The sequence below is a fragment of the Trachurus trachurus genome (genome assembly GCF_905171665.1).
Source record: "Trachurus trachurus genome assembly, chromosome: 6".
NCBI lineage: Eukaryota > Metazoa > Chordata > Actinopteri > Carangiformes > Carangidae > Trachurus > Trachurus trachurus.
In genome coordinates, this window is record NC_139897.1 from 35,238,323 (window position 1) to 35,259,349 (window position 21,027).

The following is a 21,027-nucleotide window of genomic DNA, read 5'->3' on the forward strand; positions in this document are numbered from 1 at the left end:
TAATGCATTTTTACAACATCCATGACCCTTCGCTGGATGTCCACCTCTGCCTATGGGTTTTTTAATGTATTTTAAGGTAAACATTTTTAACTAACAGATATCATCATGAAACTTCCCAAGTTTATCACTCACATTAAGAGAAATATTTTTTGTATTACAAGTTTTGTCAAATTTTATGTTTAAATGTGTAAATGGGGCAATATCTAATGAAATATGTGCTAATTTGCATAATATTTCCAGAACAGAAATCTGAACAATGGATAAAGCTACTTTCAGATTTCTTGTTTTATTTTGTTGACATATTAGAGTCAGAAGTATACACCGAGGGGATTTTGGATATCTCTTTTTATCACTCTGTAAATGAGAAAATACTGTCACCAGCCCTAAAACATTGAATTTCGCTTTTTTGTTTTTGTTTTTTTGGAATAAAATGTTAGTTTTTTTTTTCTCGTGTTCAGACAATGAAATCAAGAATGATGTTACCTGCTTGACAGTTTCGACTGTGACTCCAGTCTTCCTCAGAAGGGTCATCATCATTCTTGATTCCATTGATTCCATTGATTTCATATCAGATAATATGAGAAGACAAAATGAACATGATCGGAATAAAATGTTGTATAAATGAGGCTGTGAATGATATATCAACAATCCCCTCTGTAAAAACCTTCAGAATATAGACAGGAATAAAAAATATAATAAAATAAAAACATAGTATGAGAAATCATGTGTTTTTGCAGCTAAAACAACTGGCCAGGAAGGGGTTAATGTTTTATGGACTACAAATGATCGATACAGTGCATATTTTCCCTAAATTAAATCAAAATCAAATAATTGTTCGATATAACATAACTAACAAACAGAAGAAATCGGAAATTAGTGCATTGATTTGAGGATTTGTCCAAAAATGTCAATAAGATATTATTTATTCATTCATTTATTTATTAGATCCGTCAAAATGACAGAAATTCTGCGTTAAAACAGAGAAAACACTTTAGATAAAATAAGAATAATAGAAGCTGTCCTTTGTCGCCTCCTGTCGGCCGCATCGAGTCGCTGCAGCTGCAACAAGTTCAACACATTCACATCACACGGCGCCGGAAATGCATTTCAAAATAAAACCAACCTAAACTCCACCAGGAATCGATCGTTATTAGGATACAACTTTTATTTTTCTAAACAGTGAGGAGGATGACTCTGCTGTTACAGTTTATTACATTTAAACCAACGAGGACCACCAGATCAATTACTAATAGGGACTGTGTGGTTCCATACAGGAAAACCTCTTTCAGTCAAAATGCCCTGTCAACGAAAGGAACTGCAATCTGGAACACACTACCCCCCCTTACCCATAAAGGAATGCCCTACCTTGACTACCTTTAAGAGCCACCTGAAGGTGTGGCTCAGAGCCAACCAAACGTGTAATCACCTTTAATGTCCTAACTGCATGCGTTTACTGTACTGCTCTGTCTTATTTTCTTTTCTTTTACTTTTATTTGCTCTTGCTTTTAACTCTGTTTTTAGTGTTTTGTTTGTTTTTATTCTGTCTTATGCTTCTTTTGTTTATGTTTTGTCTTTATGTAAAGCACATTGAGTTGCCTTGGTATGAAATGCGCTATATAAATAAAGATGCCTTGCCTTGCCTTGCCTTAACATATGTGTTGTAATATTGTATGTGTTTATGCTATTTCCTACTTAAAATGTATTCTAACCTTTTGTACTGTATTGTAACACCAACCTGCCTAGAGGACTCCAGATGGAAATTAGCCCCCGGGCTACAATCTGGCACATTTACAGGTACGTGTACGGTACATGTTTTATTAATGTGCATTGTCCTGACTTCTAAATTAATAAATTACAAATTACAAATTACATAAAAGTGCGTTTTAAAATCCCTCAAATCAATATTTAACAGATATTATCTTCCTGCTGGCTGCTGTGTGACTGACTCTTCTGTATATCAGACCAGAAGAGACGTCTTGTAGGCCTATGTTATTTTATTTTGAAGGTGCAGGGCGGAAGTTGTGCCTGTGTGTGTGAGTGTGTGTGGACTTGACTCTGCTGCTGCTGCGGGATGAAAACATCCTGATGGAGGTGATGGAGTCTCCGCGGCGCCTCTCGTCCTCTGGAATAAAAACATCGGTCGGATTTTAACGTGGAGATCTGAGGAGCACGAGGAGCTTCCGGTGCAGGATCAGGTAACATCACCTGGGTTATAGCACCTGAGACTATCATCGGTGTGTGTGTGTGTCTGTGTGTGTGTAAAACAGACAGTGATGTCACAGCTGACCGTCCTGAGTAAACAGACAGTGAAGGAGACATGATGACCCCTCCTATCGCTCTATCTCTCTCTCTCTGTTTTATTTTTGGTTGTTGTAGTTTTTTTTAACGTTAGAAGCCTTTATTTATGTATTTTTTTATTTATTAATTTTTTTTTAAACTTTATTAGCAAATATTGTATGTACAGAACCAACAAGGCAATGCATACAGTAGCCTACATTAATGTGGAACAGCACATCAAACGTGAAAGGACAGTAGCTACAATGATGGAGTAAATTATAAAATATGGTTTGAAAGAAGTCTTAATATAAATAATGAAGGTAACAATAATAATAATAATAATAATAATAATAATAATAATAATAATAATAATAATAATAATAATAATAATAATAATAACAATAGAAAAAAAGGTGAGTAAATAAATAAAATAAAATAAAAATGGATAAAACAGGGATGAGGAATAAAATCAGATACATAGAAATAGTAAAAAAGGACAAGGCAGTTATAAATAGAAAGTTAGCCAGAGGTTTCGGGGAAAAACTTTTCATAATGTATTGCTTTTTTTGTTGTTGTTTATCAAGTAAAGAGATTTATCTCTGTTTTATCATGTGATAATAATCATAATGTTATATTATGACGTCAGCTCACCTGTTCATGTTTCCCCGTCCAGAGAAACCACATGTCATAATAAAATATTAATAATATTAATATCTTGTGGCTGCATTAATGTCTTTTCCTCTGTGGGTCAAACCACACTGATCTACTCCTTCAGTTACAACAGTGATAACATTAATATTAATATAATAATAAAACATATATTATAATTAGGGTTGCAAAATTGAGTAATATTTCACTCAACATTTATGTTAAAAAATTGATTGTTCATAGAATTAAAACTTGGTAAAGTTCTACTCACAAATAAATCTGTTGAAATGTCATGTTTTTTAATTGTATTATTTTGCATAGATGTCTGTTTATGACAAAACTAAATATTTACATGATACAGTTACGCGCTTTGGGTATCCGGTAACGGTAGAAAAGCGCTATATAAATGTAATCCATTATTATTATCATTACAGTTTGTTTAAATTACCCCCAATTTCCAGTTAATTCCCATAAATTCAAGATAATTCCTATAAATTCCCATAATTCCCATGGAAAGTTCCCAATTTGGAATTTTCCGGCCCTTTGCAACCCTAATTATATTGGATTAAAATGTCTTGATCATCTTTTAAACCACAGAGACAAAAAATCATTTAGTTTCATTTATTCACACTAAATAATGATGATGACATTATCAACCACTTTGAACCCACTGGAGGAGCCGGGAATCGAACCACCGACCTTCTGACTAGTGGACCTGTGTGTGTGTGTGCAGGTGAACTGCAGGTGAACAGGTGAACCGGTGAACAGCAGAGCAGCACCATGTTGGCCAGGAAGGGCCTGCTGCCCGACGGCTTCCTGCTGACCCGTCTGGCCGAGGACCAGAACCAGCCGAACCGCAGCCGGTGCCGGTCCCAGAGAGCCCGCTTCATCACCAAGACCGGGTCCTGCAACGTGGCCCACAAGAACATCAGGGAGCAGGTGATCTATCTATCTATCTATCTATCTATCTATCTATCTATCTATCTATCTATCTATCTATCCATCTATCTATCTATCTATCTATCTATCTATCTATCTATCTATCTATCTATCTATCTATCTATCTATCTATCTATCTATCTACCTATCTATCTATCTACCTATCTATCTGTCTATCCATCTATCTATCTATCTATCTATCTATCTATCTATCTATCTATCTATCTATCTATCTATCTATCTATCTATCTATCTATCTATCTATCTATCTCTACATCCATCCATCCATCCATCCATCCATCCATCCATCCATCCATCCATCCATCCATCCACCAACCAACCAATCAACCAATTAATGAATGGTTCCTGTGAGCAGCAGTGTTGGGCAAGTTTCTTTTAAAATGTAATTAATCAGTCATAGTTATTTGTTACTTTCCCCCAAAAGTAACTGAATTATTACATTATAAAAGTAACTAATTACCAGGAAAAGTAATAATTGCGTTTTTGTTTTTTTACAGTAAAGCCCCTGTACAGACCTTTCATTTAGTGTTGATTTTGGCGGCCCCCTGTGGACGAAAGCGGCGGTGTTTTGCCGGAATGAAGACTGCATTTCCCCGTTTGTCTGGCCGGCGCATGTAGATTTGTTTTGGAAACATCAGAAAGAAGACGGGACTTGCTTTTTTCTTTTTCTTTTAGCAGCATAATGTATCTATTGGTCTGGTTTGGTCAGTGGTCCGACCCGACCATGCCTTCCACAGGTCTAGAATTAGACGACTTAGAAATAGCGTATCGTCACACTGATGGGCTCATTTGCTGTTGTAGGAAACATAGACACATCAGCAGAAACCACAGACTTTTGCGTATCCAGTTAAAAGCTCCGTACAGGGACTTTAAATAAAATGCTAAAATATGTCAAATAATAACTAATGTGTATATAACGTCCTACACTTCAACAGGTGTTTTATTATTTAGTGACAAGACTTCATGGGTCAAGTAACGGAGCATTTTATTGTTAGTAACAGTAACGGCGTTATAGAGAGCCTCAGCGGAAGCAGGAAGTAACGGTCGCCATGGGACCTCAACTCGGAAAAAGTCTCCATGTGAGTGAACAGGAGTGAAAGTTTTATTTTGTGATCCGATTGAATAGTGTGATGATAAAACTCTCTGACCTTTGACCTCTACCTGTTTAAAACATCACGTTTCATGCCAAAAAATCAGCAGTTTATCATAAAACGGCAACGGAAGAATGTATTTAGTGTGAAGACGCTTTACAGACTACAGATCTGGTGTCCCACTAAAAATACGTCACCAACTGACACGGGAAAGGGCGGCATGTGGTGACGTCACTACGCCACTGTGAGTCTCTATGGTTACGGATTCTAAGGAGTTTTATTGACCCCTTGCACGTGACGTCACGTTCCACTCGCGATAGCTCCGGACGCCATGATGGACGGCAAAAGAACAGTGAACGTCAATGTAATTGAATGGGCGCGTTATAGTTTTGTGACATACCGTGGTTGTAGGGTTTACCCTCCTTTTCCACTGAGCTGGTTCCAGTGCTGGTTCGGAGCCAGAGCCTGACTAGCACCGGTTCTTTGCTTTTCCACCGCTTAAGAACCGGTTATTGGTTCTTAAAACTGGTCCCAAGCACCAACTCCTTGCTGGTCTAGAGCTAAGAACCGGGGGCTGGCCACTGGCAGCGGGGTTACATGAGCAACAGGACCAGTGTGAAGATATACAGACACGTTATCGATGCCATGATAAGTTAGTTTATCTACAGTGTATAGTCGATGTAAACACAGTTGAAGCTAACTAGCTGAGCTACATGCTGTGGCTAACAACAGCTAACGCTCGTATTAAACATAGCACCGTCACAACGTAGTTGCCGCCGTCGGATCGCGGCGATTACAACGAAGACGGCTTCCTGTTTTCTTTTATTTTTCAGCCGGGTTTAATCAGAGAATGATCACTAATTAGACAGACGTCGGGTCAGGTTTTGATTTCCATGTCTGTTAACTGTAGTTAGCAGCTGCAAAGACAGGAGCAGCTGCTGTATGGGGAGTGTGGCACTGACTGACGTTAGCTCATTAGCAGTGGAAAAAGCACAGAAAACTGAGATATTCTACGGCGAATAACAAAAAAACAAACACATATTGCAACGGATGAGTAGATATTCCATTTTAAATAAGTGATAATGCTGTGAGGTTGTAGTGTGAAGTGATCGAGCCACATTGTTGGACGGCACCCATACACAGTACATTATCACTGAGCACTTTCTGCCGTCCGTCATGGCGTCGCCTCTCGGGTCACGTTCTAATTGTGACGTAGCTGCAAGGGGTCAATTCTACAATAGTTTTACAACAAACTGCTGATTTCTCGGCATGAAACGTGATGTTTTAAACAGGTAGAGGACAGAGTTTTTTCTCATGGCGCAATTCAATCGGATCACGAAATAAAACTTTGACTCCCGTTCACTCACATGGAGACTTTTTCAGAGTTGAGGCTCTCTATAACGGGGGAAACAGTAACTTTTTGGATTACTGTTACTGAAACAAGTATTGCCGTTAGTAACGCCGTTAGTTTATTTCTTCCTCCCCCTCCTCCTCCTCAGGGTCGGTTCTTGCAGGACGTCTTCACCACCATGGTGGACCTGAAGTGGCAGCACTCGCTCCTCATCTTCACCTCGGCCTTCCTCTGCTCCTGGATGCTCTTCGCCATGATCTGGTGGCTCCTCGCCTTCGCCCACGGAGACCTGGAGTCCCGAGACCCCGACGGAGAGCCAGGCCCCGTTCCCTGTGTCACCGCCATCAACTCCTTCACCTCCGCATTCCTCTTCTCCATCGAGGTCCAGGTGAGAGCTGCAGCGGTTGGTTGGTTGGTGGTTGGTTGGTTGGTTGGTTGGTTGGTTGGTTGGTTGGTTGGTTGGTTGGTTGGTTGGTTGGTTGGTTGTTGGTTGGTTGGTGGTTGGTTGGATGGATGGATGGTTGGTTGGTTGGTTGGTTGGTTGGATGGTTGGTTGGTGGTTGGTTGGTTGGTTGGTTGGATGGTTGGTTGGTGGTTGGTTGGTTGGTGGTTGGTTGGTTGGTTGGTTGTTGGTTGGTTGGTGGTTGGTTGGATGGATGGATGGTTGGTTGGTTGGTTGGTTGGTTGGTTGGTTGGTTGGTTGGTTGTTGGTTGGTTGGTGGTTGGTTGGATGGATGGATGGTTGGTTGGTTGGTTGGTTGGTTGGATGGTTGGTTGGTGGTTGGTTGGTTGGTGGTTGTTGGTTGGTTGGTTGGTTGGTTGGTTGGTTGGTTGGTTGGTTGTTGGTTGGTTGCACTGCAAAAAACTCAAAATATTTGTTTTCTTTCTTGTCAAAACTAATCTCTTTCCACTTAAAATAAGACTCATCACCTACAAATTAACTTAAGATAATTCTCACTTGTTTCAAACTAATTTTCAATTGAAATAAGTAGAAAAATCTGCCAGTGAAAGCAGGTTTTTTGTGCTTGTTATAAGGAAGAAAAACTTGTTACACTATCAGATTTTTCTACTTATTTCAAGTGAAAATCTGCTTGAAAAAAGTAGAAAAGTGTCAAAAACAAGCTGCTTTTTAATGTGATGAGTCTTATTTTGAATATAATGAGATTTGTTTTGACTAGAAATTACATTTTAACTAGAAATAAGACATCGGATTGATGGTTGGTTGGTTGGTTGGTTAATTGATTGATTGATGGTTGGTTGGTTGGTTGGTTGGTTGTTGGTTGGTTGGTTGCACTGCAAAAAACTAAAAATATTTGTTTTCTTTCTTGTCAAAATGTCTCATTTCTAGTCAAAACTAATCTCTTTCCACTTGAAATAAGACTCATCACCTAAAAATTAACTTGTTTTTAGATCATTCTCACTTGTTTCAAACAAATTTTCAATTGAAATAAGTAGAAAAATCTGCCAGTGAAAACAAGTTTTTTGTGCTTGTAATAAGAAAGAAAAACTTGCTCCACTATCAGATTTTTCTACTTATTTCAAGTGAAAATCTGCTTGAAAGAAGTAAAAAGTGTCTAAAAACAAGCTGCTTTTAATGTGATGAGTCTTATTTTGAATATAATGAGATTTGTTTTGACTAGAAATTACATTTTAACTAGAAATAAAACATGGTTGATTGGTTGATTGGTTGGTTGATGGTTGTTGGTTGTTGGTTGGTTGGTTGGTTGGTTGGTTGATTGGTTGGTTGGTTGATTGGTTGGTTGGTTGGATGGTTGATTGGTTGGTTGGTTGGCTGGTTGATTGGTTGGTTGGTTGGCTGGTTGATTGGTTGGTTGGTTGGTTGGTTGGTTGGTTGGTTGGTTGGTTGTTGATTGGTTGGTTGGTTGGATGGTTGATTGGTTGGTTGGTTGGTTGATTGGTTGGTTGGTTGGTTGATGGTGTTGATGTTTCATGAGCTCTGTGGCCCCGCCCCCTCCCTCCCCTTCAGGTGACCATCGGGTTTGGCGGGCGGATGGTGACGGAGGAGTGTCCTCTGGCCATCACGGTGCTGATCATCCAGAACATCCTGGGCCTCATCATCAACGCCGTGATGCTCGGCTGCGTCTTCATGAAGACGGCTCAGGCCAACCGCCGGGCGGAGACGCTCATCTTCTCCAGGAACGCCGTCATCGCTCCTCGGAACGGCCGCCCCACCTTCATGTTCAGAGTGGGAGACCTGAGGAAGAGTATGATCATCTCAGCCACCATCCAGCTGCAGGTGAAGCTCCAAGCCTCCACCAGCACACAGCACCACACTGACCACTTGACCATTTTCTTTTAAATTTCATTTATGAAACGCCCTTCACCTATAAAAATGTGGATTTCAAATCTTCTCCTCTTAGTGTATTCAATTGATTAGTCGTGCAATAATGTCCTAGAATTCGAATTCTTTATTTTGGTACCTTTAGCAGATTAAAATGCGATTAATTAGATTAATTAATTACAAATCCTGTAATTAATTAGATTAATCTTTTTAATCGCCTGACAGCCCTACAAAAAAGGGTGGCATTCTCCGAACTACAGTTCTAAGCTACTGTGCATACATTTGTGAAGTACAAAAAAAAAGTTTACATAATAAATACAAACATAGTTTAACATGATTTAACATTGTACAATGCAATACAAAAGCTTGATAAAAATATGGTAAAAATATAAAGTTATCCCAGTTTATACAGGCAGACCATGTGTAAAGTATTGACTGGTTAGCAGGAGTGACTTTAGTGCTCTCCTAAATTGTTGTAAAGATAAGTTTTAAAAAAATGTACAGGTAATAAATTCCATATTCTACAGAGTGAGAGGCCTCATACTGTATTGTTCCATGATTTGACAGATTTAAAGGGACAACGAGGAGTTTCTATTTGGTTATAAAAAAGTCTCATATTAATGTGGATGAATCTCCGTTACCACTTGTTAATGGTCCATTTTAGATAAATCTATGGTTTTGTCTCTATGGTTATTTTGTTATTATTAGTGGTGGTGGAAATGCTGGGCGAGCCGACCAGCGTTTCTTTACTTTCGGTTTCGTGGCGAGTCATGAGAATAACGCCGCCGAATCTCCGTTTATGGTGGGAACTACGACGGTATGTGATCGTCTTCCAACCTCTGACTTTAATTCTTGATGAATGAAAACATGAGTCTGTCTTGCACCGGTCAAAGAATTTCACGGTGCGGAGGCTCATAAATGTAGTGTGAAGACACTTCGCTTTTCCAAAACTCCTCGTTGTCCCTTTAAAAGAAAAGGCAGATTGAGCAAAGGCAGAGCTACGTTAAAGGGATAGTTCAACATTTTGGCAAATTGGCCCATTGCCATAATTGCTATAGTCATAGCAGTAGGTTCGTTACCTTTAATTGTAGGTGTAAGCTATTTTTAGTACAGCGGAGCGCAGCAGCAGGCTGCTCAGAGCTACGCTAAGGAGGCTAAGAGAATTTCTTGGTTTCAACTTCAACTTCAATTACAAAATCCCAAAACTCCACAGCGCTTTTGTAGACAAGTTGTGAGCTGCACATTCACCACGCTATGAGATAATGACGGAACGATACGAAACGGAGCCGTTTTCGAGGTAAATTCATACAAAACCGCTGATGCGCGTTGCGTTCAGGGACAGTTTTTCAGCAAGCAGTCTCCGTATTTACCCTGTATTTACCTCGAAAACGGCTCCGTTTCGTATCGTTCCGTCATTATCTCATAGCGTGGTGGTTGTGCAGGTCACAACTTGTCTACAAAAGCGCTGTGGAGTTTTGGGATGTTGAATTTGATGAGTTTGATGAGGGAAACCAAGAAATCCCATAATGAGCCTCCATAGCGTAGCTCTGAGCAGCCAGCTGCTGCGCTCCGCCGTACTGAAAATAGCTTACACCTACAATTAAAGGTAATGAACCTACTGCTATGACTATAGCGATTATGGCAATGGGCCAATTTGCCAAAATGTTGAACTATCCCTTTAAGGAATATTACAAAAGTACTAAAAGAATCTCAAAACGGCCCCTGCACCAGGTGATCCGGCGGACGGTGACGGCGGAGGGGGAGGTGATCCCGGTGTGCCAGCTGGACATCCAGGTGGAGAATCCTCTGAGGAGCAACGGCGTCTTCCTGGTGTCTCCGCTCATCGTCAGCCACACCATGGAGCGAGGCAGTCCGCTGTACGAGCTGTCTGCCCCGTCGCTGGCCGCCGACGACCTGGAGATCATCGTCATCCTGGAGGGTCAGAGGACACACACACACACACACACACACACACACACACACACACACACACACATACTGGACGACTCAGAGTTTCTCAATCAATCATTTTATTCACATATATAAAAAAGGTATAAAAAAAAAAAAAACCATTAAAATATTTGTAATTTCATATGTGAAATGGGACACCCTGAGAAGTAGTCAACACAGAGCTACATTAGCATTAACATTAGAATTAGAATTAGCATTAGCACTAGCATTAGCATTAGCAGGTTAAATCAATATATTGATTGATAGAGAAAGATTAATCATTTCACATCACTGATGTTAATCAATAATAATCATGAACAGAAGAGTTTCCACTTGTTCTAGAAGCTGCTCTGGTCCAGTTTGGACACCAGGGGGCAGAAATACTTCACAATAAAAGCCTCCGTGAGACGATCAGGGCTGGAGAAACATAATACCTTCAAAATAAAAGCCTCCATGAGACGATCAGGGCACAATACCTTCAAAATAAAAGCCTCTGGTTGACCATCAGGGCTGGAGACACAAAATACCTGACTAAACTTTTAAAGATGAATAACTCAGACATTCAAGCTGAGAATCAAACTACCGTCACATTTCTCACGTGGGCTGTTCTCACATTTCCTGGTGTGAACCGAGGGTGTGACTGACTGTCGTGTTAAACACAACCGCATTCACACCCAAAATGTAGCACAAAGTGCAACACAACATAAAAGCAACCAAATCTAAGCAGAAGTAAAACCAAAGGTCACACACACACACACACACACACACACACACACACACACACACACACACACACACACACACACACACACACACACACACACACACACACACACACACACACTTTCTCTCACATATTGTACTTGACAGAAGGCAGCTGAAGCATTATCTTACTCTCAACAATTTGTAATTAGGAAACACCAGAGACCGGATGAAACCAAATAAATAAAAGGATCTAAAAAGTTAGCATTACAAAGTACTATTTGGATTAAAATGTGGCAGGAAATGGAACATAGTGTAATGGAGGAATGACATAATAAATGTAATGTCTTTGTGCTATGATTTTAATTAGAACATATAGTTAAAATTACAGGGGTAGGATTAGATAAGTTTATACTTCTTCCTGCTCCTTTTCACTCATGTAAACTGCGTTGCTTATGAAATGTAACTTTTTTTGTGTAGACATTTTTGCTGTTCACTTATTTCCTTATTATTATATTATTATTTTATCTTATTTATTTTTTTACATTGTCGTTTACATGATCAAAATAAAGATATCAATCAATCAATCAATCAATCAATGATTAAAAAAAAATACAAAAATGTACAATAAAAAGGCAGAAGACTGAAGACTGACTGTCGTGTTACTGTAAACACAACCGCATTCAGGCTCAAAGTTCAACCTGCCTGTGTGAAACCACACGAGTGTATTTAAAGAGAAAGAGGCTTGTGGTTCTGTCTGCACTCGTTTCTACAAGAAGAACTTTTCTTATTTATTTTATTCTGAGGTTTCTGTTTCACTTCTCTTTAACTTGAATTTCAGGACTTAAATTCAGTCACACTTTTATCTCTTTTTTATTCCTGGTAAAACAGAGAGTTGTTTTCTATACAAGTAGCCTAGGGCCTACACCATGTTCAAAGTTTCCTGCGTTGAAAATTGACAATAAATATGAAAATATATACGTTGGCTGTAATAAGACATAGTTTAGACTTTATGAGGTTCTGACCTTTTACTTGGACGAAAGTTTAGTAACTGGACCTCAGTGAATTTGAATTGATTACCTCTGATTTATGGTCTGTCTCTGTTGTCCTGTCAATGTTGTGTCACCTGTTGCCTAGGAGATTCCTGCACTGCAAAAACTCTAAATCTTACCAAGAATAATTGTCTCATTTCTAGTCAAAACAAATCTCATTATACTTAAAATAAGACTCATCACATTAAAAAGCAGCTTGTTTTTAGACACTTTTTACTTCTTTCAAGCAGATTTTCAAGTTTTTCTTAAAGGGATAGTTCATCCAAAATAGAAATTTCACTCATTATCTCCTATGGATACCAACTAATACCAAAAAACATCCAAATACCTCCATGCTGCTCGTCTGTAATGTCCCTCTTGTATTGAAGCCCCAAAATGCAAAATTGTCCTGAAAAAAATTAAATAAGTCTATATTTCAAGCTTGTTTGTAGCGGAAGCTTCTCGAAGCTCCTCTTCCTGGTTCGTCAAATTTGGAAGAACTGGGAAGAGGACAGACCCTGGTTCGTCCTCTTCCTGAACCAATTTTGCATTTGATAGTGGGGAAAGTTTTTCTTAAACACAAAAAACTTGCTTTCACTGGCAGATTTTTCTACTTATTTCAAGTTAAATTTTGTTTGAAACAAGTGAAAATGATCTAAAAACAAGTAACTTTTAGGTAATGAGTCTTATTTTAAAGGGACAACGAGGAGTTTTGTTAAAGTGAAGTGTTTCCACACTACATTTATGAGCCTCCGCACCGTGAAATTCTTTGACCGGTGCAAGACAGACTCATGTTTTCATTCATCAAGAATTAAAGTCAGAGGTTGGAAGACGATCACATACCGTCGTAGTTCCCACCATAAACGGAGATTCGGCGGCGTTATTCTCATGACTCGCCACGAAACCGAAAGTAAAGAAACGCTGGTCGGCTCGCCCAGCATTTCCACCACCACTAATAATAACAAAATAACCATAGAGACAAAACCATAGATTTATCTAAAATGGACCATTAACAAGTGGTAACGGAGATTCATCCACATTAATATCAGACTTTTTCATAACCAAATAGAAACTCCTTGTTGTCCCTTTGAGTGAAAAGAGATTAGTTTAGACTAGAAATGAGACAAATACTCTTGGAAAGACTTTGAGTTTTTGCCGTGTGAAGCTTTTACTTTGAAAGTTTGAGGTGTTTGTCTGAGGTTCTGAGCTCTGATTGGCTGATTGCCCCCCCCCCCCCCCCCCCCCCCCAGGTGTGGTGGAGACGACGGGGATCACCATGCAGGCCCGGACCTCCTACACCCCCGAGGAGATCCTGTGGGGGCGGCGCTTCGTCTCCATCATCACGGAGGAGGACGGCCGCTACTGCGTCGACTACTCCAAGTAAGTAATTAAGTAATTAAGTAAGTAAAGTAAGCAGGGCCGTTGTCTAGGGGAGAAAGGTGATGATAACTCTAGGGGCCCAGCGCCCAGTGGGGCCCGTAAAGAACCCCAGTAGTCTAATCTTTGTATGACTGATTTATTCTGCTTAAGACCCTGACTAATACTCATAGTACACTGTAAAAACTCTACATCTTTCCAAGAATATTTGTCTTATTTCTTGTCCAAATGTCTCATTTCTAGTCAAAACTAATCTCTTTCCACTTAAAATAAGACTCATTACCTAAAAATTAACTTGTTTTTAGATCATTTTCACTTGTTTCAAACTAATTTTCACTTGAAATAAGTAGAAAAATCTGCCAGTGTTTGTTTAGTTTAGTTTATTATTACGGGACAGTGTACAATACCATTAATCAAGAACAGAGAAGAGATGGTTGTACCAGATTTAGCCACTAGGGCTAATTTCCATCTGTAGTCCACTCCCAACATAAAGTGAAAGCAAGTTTTTTTTGTGCTTGTAATAAGGTAGAAAAACTTGCTCCACTATCAGATTTTTCTACTTATTTTAAGTGAAAATCTGCTTGAAAGAAGTAAAAAGTGTCTAAAAACAAGCTGCTTTTAATGTGATGAGTCTTATTTTAAGTAGAATTAGATTTATTTTGACTAGAAATGACATTTTGACTAGAAATGAGACAAATATTCTTGGTAAGATATTAGATTTTTTGCAGTGTGCACTAATGACATGTCTTTGTCCAACACAACACCCATGCAGGTTCGGCAACACGGTGCCGGTCCGCATGTCGTCGCTCAGCGCCAAGGAGCTGGACCAGACCCGCGGGGTGCAGGAGGGGGCGGCGGGGGGGGGCGAGGCCCAGCCGCAAGGGTGGGGGCTGGTCCGCGCCGGGAGGGGGGGCTTCCGCCGGGGAGGGGGGGGCCGGGTCTGCTGCGACGGCGCCAACGCCCCTGAGCCCTGGTACTCCAACCACCAATCAGAGAAGCCGACGGTGGAGAAGGAGAGAGAGAAGGAGCAGAGAGGACAGAAGAAGACGGTGCGGCTCGAGGTGATTGGACGACAGGACGAGGACGACGACACGATGAGCCAATGAAAACATGGACACCTGGAAAACCTGGTCCTGGTCCTGGTCCTGGTCCTGTCAGATCCTCCACTGTTCAGCGTCAACTTCTTTATTTATTTATTATCATGTTGTACAGTTTAAGTTATTGTGACTTTCCTCATCATCATTAAACAGTCGAACACGTCTGAGAGTTTTCTTAGTCTGGGTCAGAATCTGGATCTAGATCTGAATCTGAATCTTGGGCCCAATTCCGATTCTATTTTTCATCCCTACCCCTAGCCCTTAACCCTTGCCCTTTAAACGGAGCTACAAGGAGTAGGGTCGAAGGTCAACCCCTACGAATTGGGACACCACTTCAACAGTCACATACGTCATCAGTCGTCTCTGCTGGCTTTCACATAAGCAGACGTGACGAGCTTTTGCCACAAATCCTCTATTCAGAACCACGTTAACTTAATAAAATAAAATTAAATTTAATGCAGACTGATCGGTTCATTGTAAAACATTTATTTATTGATGTAAATGTGGTGATTTCTGTATAGGCTACAGATCCCCGAGGCAGTGCTGCTGCTGTGTCCAAAACACATGAAGCTTCACTTTTAATTCAAACAAATGAATGCGACAATTGTTAGATTTCATCAATGAGACCAGCATTTATCTCCTAAAAAGAATGTAACTACGCGGCGGTAAACCTTTATAAACCTGCGGGTAAGTTAATTAGCGGTCGTCTTTTCTACCGGGATGACGACGGAGGTTGGCCGGCCGAGCAGCTCTCTGGACGGGTGTTGATCTGCTCCACCGTGGAGCTTCACTTCTCCGAAAAACATCGGAGCAAACGTCTAAACAGCCTCATGTGGGTAAACCGACCCAACATTGGGATCTAAACAGCTACTTTCTCCCATGAAAAAATATTAAAACTTAAAGCAGATATCAGTGGAATGTTTTTGTTAATATAAGTCCTAAATAGTCCTATTTTCCGTCAGCAATCACTTACATGAAGTATTTCAGCCTAAACACGAGTCTCTCCGTCACTCTGCTCTGCTGTAACCCGAGGAGAACATTTTCCTTGTGGGATACAAGTGTTATCCAATGAGGAGAGAGAACGGCATGAAGGGCTGTGTGTGCAGCCAAGGGATGCGCGTGAATGTGGTGACGTAGCACGAGGACCAATTGATGCCTGACAAGGGCGGGGGCTGCTAACTCATGGTGCGTTCAAAGAAACTCGTACTTTGTGTTTTTCCTTCCTGTGAAGTCATACCAGTTCGATCTGGTACGAGTTCACGGGTCGGAAGTTACGAGTGGCCGTTATAGGGAACTTTCACAGACAACAGGATGGTAAAAACACGAGCTACGGGTTACCTGGAACGCTACCAAGTCGTAGTTGTGACTTGAAGCTGTAACTTACGGTTTCAAAAGCCTGCCTTGAACGCAGCATTAGCCGAAACGGCCGTGAAGCTGATATCTGCTTTAACAAAGTGACGTAATAACAGCGCTACAGCGAGAAATAAAACAGCTGCCGGTTGCCGCAAGATGCATTCTGGGAAACTTGCCATAGCCCTCGGTCCGTAGTGTGCCCCTGAAAAATCTCCGTTTCGAGGGCGAGATAGCCCTACCACTTCCCCCTAACCCTCGTCTGAACCAGAATCGGGACACCCCTACCACTTCACGTGAACGAGCAAAACGAAGGGTTAGGGCCAAGGGGGGGGAATCGGAATTCGGCCTAAATGTTTTCCCCATCCCCTCTCCCACCACCAACCCCCCCCTCCCCCCCAGTGCAGAGTTATAGAGCTCTTAGAGACGACAGCAGAGCGTTGTAGTTGTAGTTTTTATTGAACAGATATAAAAGTAGCTGTGAGTTATAAAGCAGCAGCCGTCCAGATGTGAACAGCTGCAGTCCTTCGGCTCGCCTCACGTAGAAATACTGCTGTGGTGGTGGTTTCCCCGGCGACGTGATGATGATGAGGTCACACCCAGCACCACCAGGCGCTCAGCAGCGCCCCCAGCAGGGCCAGCAGCGGCGTGGCCGTGGAGACGGAGTTGCTGGAGTTGCAGAGGTTGCTGCTGCAGCAGCGGTAGCTGAACTTGGCCACGTTGGGAAACATGTGGCTGAGGCGAGAGTTATCACACTCTGTGTAGCGGATACACTGACGGATCGTCTTCCCTCCTACACACACACACACACACACACACACACACACACACACACACACACACACACACACAGTCAGTTACTGTTCTACTAACACATTGTTTTTTTGTTTCTTCTTACGTTTCTTCTTAGTTTTTATTTCTTCTTACGGAAGCGTATAGTCTACTTGCCAACAATGAGTAGGCTACCCGGAAATGTTGAGTACCCCAAAGTTTTATGTTAGAAATATATAGTATGGGTCCCCAGTATTCAGAAACTGCCGGATGCTAACTTATATATATCGGGCAATTAGCATAATTTACACAATTAGCATAAATTAGCATAATTGCGATATGGAAAATATTTCAACAACATTGACTTGGCTGATCTGGGCAATATTGGAGTGGTTTTAGGGGTTATTGATGATGCTGAATCCATTTCTGACATTTTCAAAATTCAAAATGGCTGTCTAAACCGGAAGTGACCAGATTTTGGTGCATCAAAATCGGCCCACTGGCGGTTTAAATCTGGTATATAAGTTAGCATCCGGCAGTTTCTGAATACTGGGGACCCATACTACATATTTCTAACATAAAACTTTGGGGTACCCAACATTTCCGGGTTCACAATGGGGCTCTATGGCCTGGCAAGTAGACTAGTATTGCATTCACTTGAGTAAAAAAAAAAGGTTTTGGTTTGTTTTTTTGAATAATTTTCTCTGTTTTTCGGGGTAATATTTTTCTGACTTAGCTTCGAGATTTCAAAATCCCGTGAGAAGCTGAAGCTCCTCCACCTACAGGTAACTAGAGGACTGAGATTACATCAGACTGTTCTGAGTGACTCTCTCTGAGTCTGAGGAGGAGTTCTGTAACAACAGGTCGTTTCCTTTCAATATGAACCTGAATTTACTGGGAACACAGTGAAAATAAGACTGTATTTTATTTATGGGGCATATCCATGGATGTATGTTAAACAATGTAAAAGAAAGCACCTTCACTCATTGTGTTATGAGTAGGACTTTTATTTTGAAGGCGCTCCCTGATGTGTCGTGTGCAGCTTGTCCCGGGAAAAGTTTGTTGATGCTTCTATGTGTTGGAGCTGTAAGTACCAAAGTGGAGTTTGAATAAAAATCCTTAACAATGAATCTCATGGATCTAAGATGTAATAGATAATATAATGTAATGTAATGTAATAGGTGTAATAGATAATGTAATGTAATGTAACAGATGTAATAGATCCGTGATGAAGTGGAGGCTTGGCTGCAGCGGTTAAACGTTACCTGCAGGTGGGAGGTTCTCGCGGGATTTTGAAATCTCGTTAAGTCAGAAAAAAATTTGTCAGAAAGACAGAAATAATGACTACCAAAAAACAAACCACAAAATAAATGACTCAAGTGAATGCAACACGCTTCTGTATCTTCTATCTCTGGTGTTTGACAGTAGAACATTTTACATTGTGAGACATCTTATGCACATTATTATAAAATTAAAGTCCCGTATAAATGATGTATAGGGGACATATTGATGTATTTACACAGCAGGAGAGCATATATACATTTATACATATAAACATACAACAGATGGATACGTATTGATTATTGATCGGTACTGACCTTCCTCATTCAGAGATATACAGGCGTCTTCGTTGGTGCACTCCTGGACCTTCTCACAGCGGCCGGTGTAGTCGGCGCATTTATAACAGCGAAGACCACACACTGTGGAGGGGGAGGAAGGGGTTAATATTCATTACTCTTATTCATTATAATACATAACAACAACAACGAGGCGTTCAATGACTCTGTTTTATTGTTCTGAGTTTGTAAAAAGAGTCAAATTCTAGTTTTCTCCTCTTCACACGTTAGACTTTACTGATCTATTGATTAATCTGATCGATCAATAAACCAACAGTCAGATGAACTGACTGATTAGAGATTAGTTAAAACCCTCCTTGACTCAATCTGTTCCCTTCCTCCATCCTTCCGTCCTTCTTCCCTTCTTTCCCTTCGTCCATCCTTCTGCTTCCTTCCTTGGCCTAATCTGTTCCCTCCCTCCATCTTTCTTTCCTTGCTTCCTTCCTTCATTTCCTTCATCCTTAATTCCTCCTTCCTTTTTGATCCAGTTGACCCAATCTGTTCCCTCCCTCCATCTATCTTTCCTTCCTTTTTCCCTTCTTTCTTTCCTTCCTTCCTTTTTTACCTAATCTGTTCCCTCTCACCATCTTTCTTTCCATCTTTCCTTCCTTCCTTCCTTCTTTCCTTCATCCTTAATTCTTCCTTCCTTTTTGATCAAATTGACCCAATCTGTTCCCTCCCTCCATCTATCTTTCCTTCCTTTTTCCCTTCCTTCTTTCCACAATCATTTTCCCTTCCTTCCTTCATCCTTAATTCTTCCTTCCTTTTTGTCCCAATTTGTTCCCTCCCTCATCCATCTTTCCTTAGTTTTTCCGCTCCTTCTTTCCTCCCTTCTCTCTCTTCATCCTTCCTTCCTCCCTTCCTCCCTTCCTACCCTCCTACACCATGCTTGTTAATGTAAGGTTAGTGCTGTGGTGCGTTCAGGGACTCACCGGTCTGCAGCAGTCCACAGAGCAGCAGCACCAGTCCCAGTCCCAGCTGCAGCTTCATGTCGTCTCTCAGGCACCTGCAGAGGAACCAGAGGAGAAGGCGTCAGGTCCGAGGGTCCGAGGGTCCGAGGGTTCGATTCCCGTCCGTCCGCTGTCCCACTGAGCCACCGCTGCAGCACCGTACCGCGAGGCAGACGGCGCCGACTGACTGAAGCAGCTCTTTGTCCCACGGACCACAAAGACTCTCTGTGTGGACGCACACACACATCCTCCTCCTCGTCTACAACAATCAGCTGGACGCCGCCTCAGAGGGGGCGGAGCCACGGCTGCACTACACTCACCGTGTTACTGCTGTTAAAGGGATAGTTCACCCAAAATTCAAATTTCCCTCATTATCTCCTCCCCCTCATGTGGACTAAGGGCTGGGAGAAGTTTCAGAGTCCTCCGTGGCTTCTCTGAGTTACAGGGGGTCTCGGCGTAGCAGTGCATGTCCATATGACGGTTGTCAATGGATACCAACTGTCTTCATAACAAAAAGACACACCAAAAAACATCCAAATACCTCCATGCTGCTCGTCTGTAATGTCCCTCTTGTATTGAAGCCCCGACATGAGAAATTGTTCCGCCGGTCACACAGGAAGAGCAGTGAACCGAGACACTGGGAGCTTCCGCTACAAACAAGCTTAAAATATAGACTTATTTAATTTTTTTCGGAACAATTTCTCATGTCGGGGCTTCAATACAAGACGGACATTACAGACGAGCAGCATGGAGGTATTTGGATGTTTTTTGGTGTGTCTTTTTGTTATGAAGACAGTTGGTATCCATTTGCAACCGTCATATGGACATGCACTGCTACGCCGAGACCCCCTGTAACTCAGAGAAGCCACGGAGGACTCTGAAACTTCTCCCAGCCCTTAGTCCACATGAGGGGGAGGAGATGATGAGGGAAATTTCAATTTTGGGTGAACTATCCCTTTAACACTGTGTGAGCCTGAACTGTTGTTCGTTTATCAGTTGTTGTTCATGTCGTTCATTTATCATCATGTTTCTACTGTCTTCATCGGTTCTTCTCAGCTGAATCTAGATCCAGATTTAAATCTGAATCTGGTTCTGAATCTTTAATCTAAGGTCACTTTCACACTAGCCTCGTTTGGTCCGGACTTTAGGACTTTTCAGTTTGGTCCGAACCAAAATTTCAGGTGTGAACACTCCCCCGGACCAAACAAGCGGACCATGGTCCCCCAAAACAGTCAGGACTCGGTCCGGTTCGAAGTGAACCATGGTCCGGTTCGCTTCAGGTGAGAACGTAATCGGACTTTTAATAGGACCAAATACAGGAAGCAAACCAACACAGCAGTGTTTCCCATAATAAATTACGTCAACCACCAACAGATTTTTCGGCTTTTGGCTCGACCAACGCAATATCGTTTCATTCATTCATGTCCGCATAGCGCTCCTTCTCCGTTATTGCCGTTCACACACAGAGAGAGAGAGAGAGAGTGTGTGTGCATGCAGGACAGCAGGGCGGTGAAAGCTGCCACAGTTTCCTTGCAAAGCAGAATTGTCAAAGCT

The 21,027-nt window shown here is 41.4% G+C and overlaps 2 protein-coding genes across 2 annotated transcripts in view; one reads left to right on the forward strand and one right to left on the reverse strand.

The window, feature by feature from the left end:
* Positions 1 to 3,705: 3,705 nt before the first annotated feature.
* On the forward strand, positions 3,706 to 14,897 carry kcnj11l (potassium inwardly rectifying channel subfamily J member 11, like; the record flags this gene model as incomplete). Its single annotated transcript, XM_083974498.1, has 6 exons — positions 3,706 to 3,864; positions 6,476 to 6,715; positions 8,315 to 8,584; positions 10,361 to 10,568; positions 13,563 to 13,692; positions 14,462 to 14,897. 6 exons carry the CDS (start codon positions 3,706 to 3,708, stop codon positions 14,793 to 14,795), a joined length of 1,341 nt encoding a protein of 446 aa, XP_083830624.1. The 3' UTR covers positions 14,796 to 14,897.
* A 1,684-nt stretch (positions 14,898 to 16,581) lies between these two features.
* The window catches only part of LOC310987122 (CD59 glycoprotein-like), an 18,610-nt gene continuing 14,164 nt past the window's right edge, over positions 16,582 to 21,027 (reverse strand). The window contains exons 2-4 of the mRNA XM_083973294.1: positions 19,456 to 19,529; positions 18,506 to 18,607; positions 16,582 to 16,929 (exon numbers count right to left, since the gene is read on the reverse strand). Of these exons, the coding sequence (XP_083829420.1) occupies positions 16,730 to 16,929; positions 18,506 to 18,607; positions 19,456 to 19,513 (360 nt within the window). The 5' untranslated portion in view covers positions 19,514 to 19,529 and the 3' untranslated portion in view covers positions 16,582 to 16,729. The remainder of the gene's footprint in view (positions 16,930 to 18,505; positions 18,608 to 19,455; positions 19,530 to 21,027) is intronic.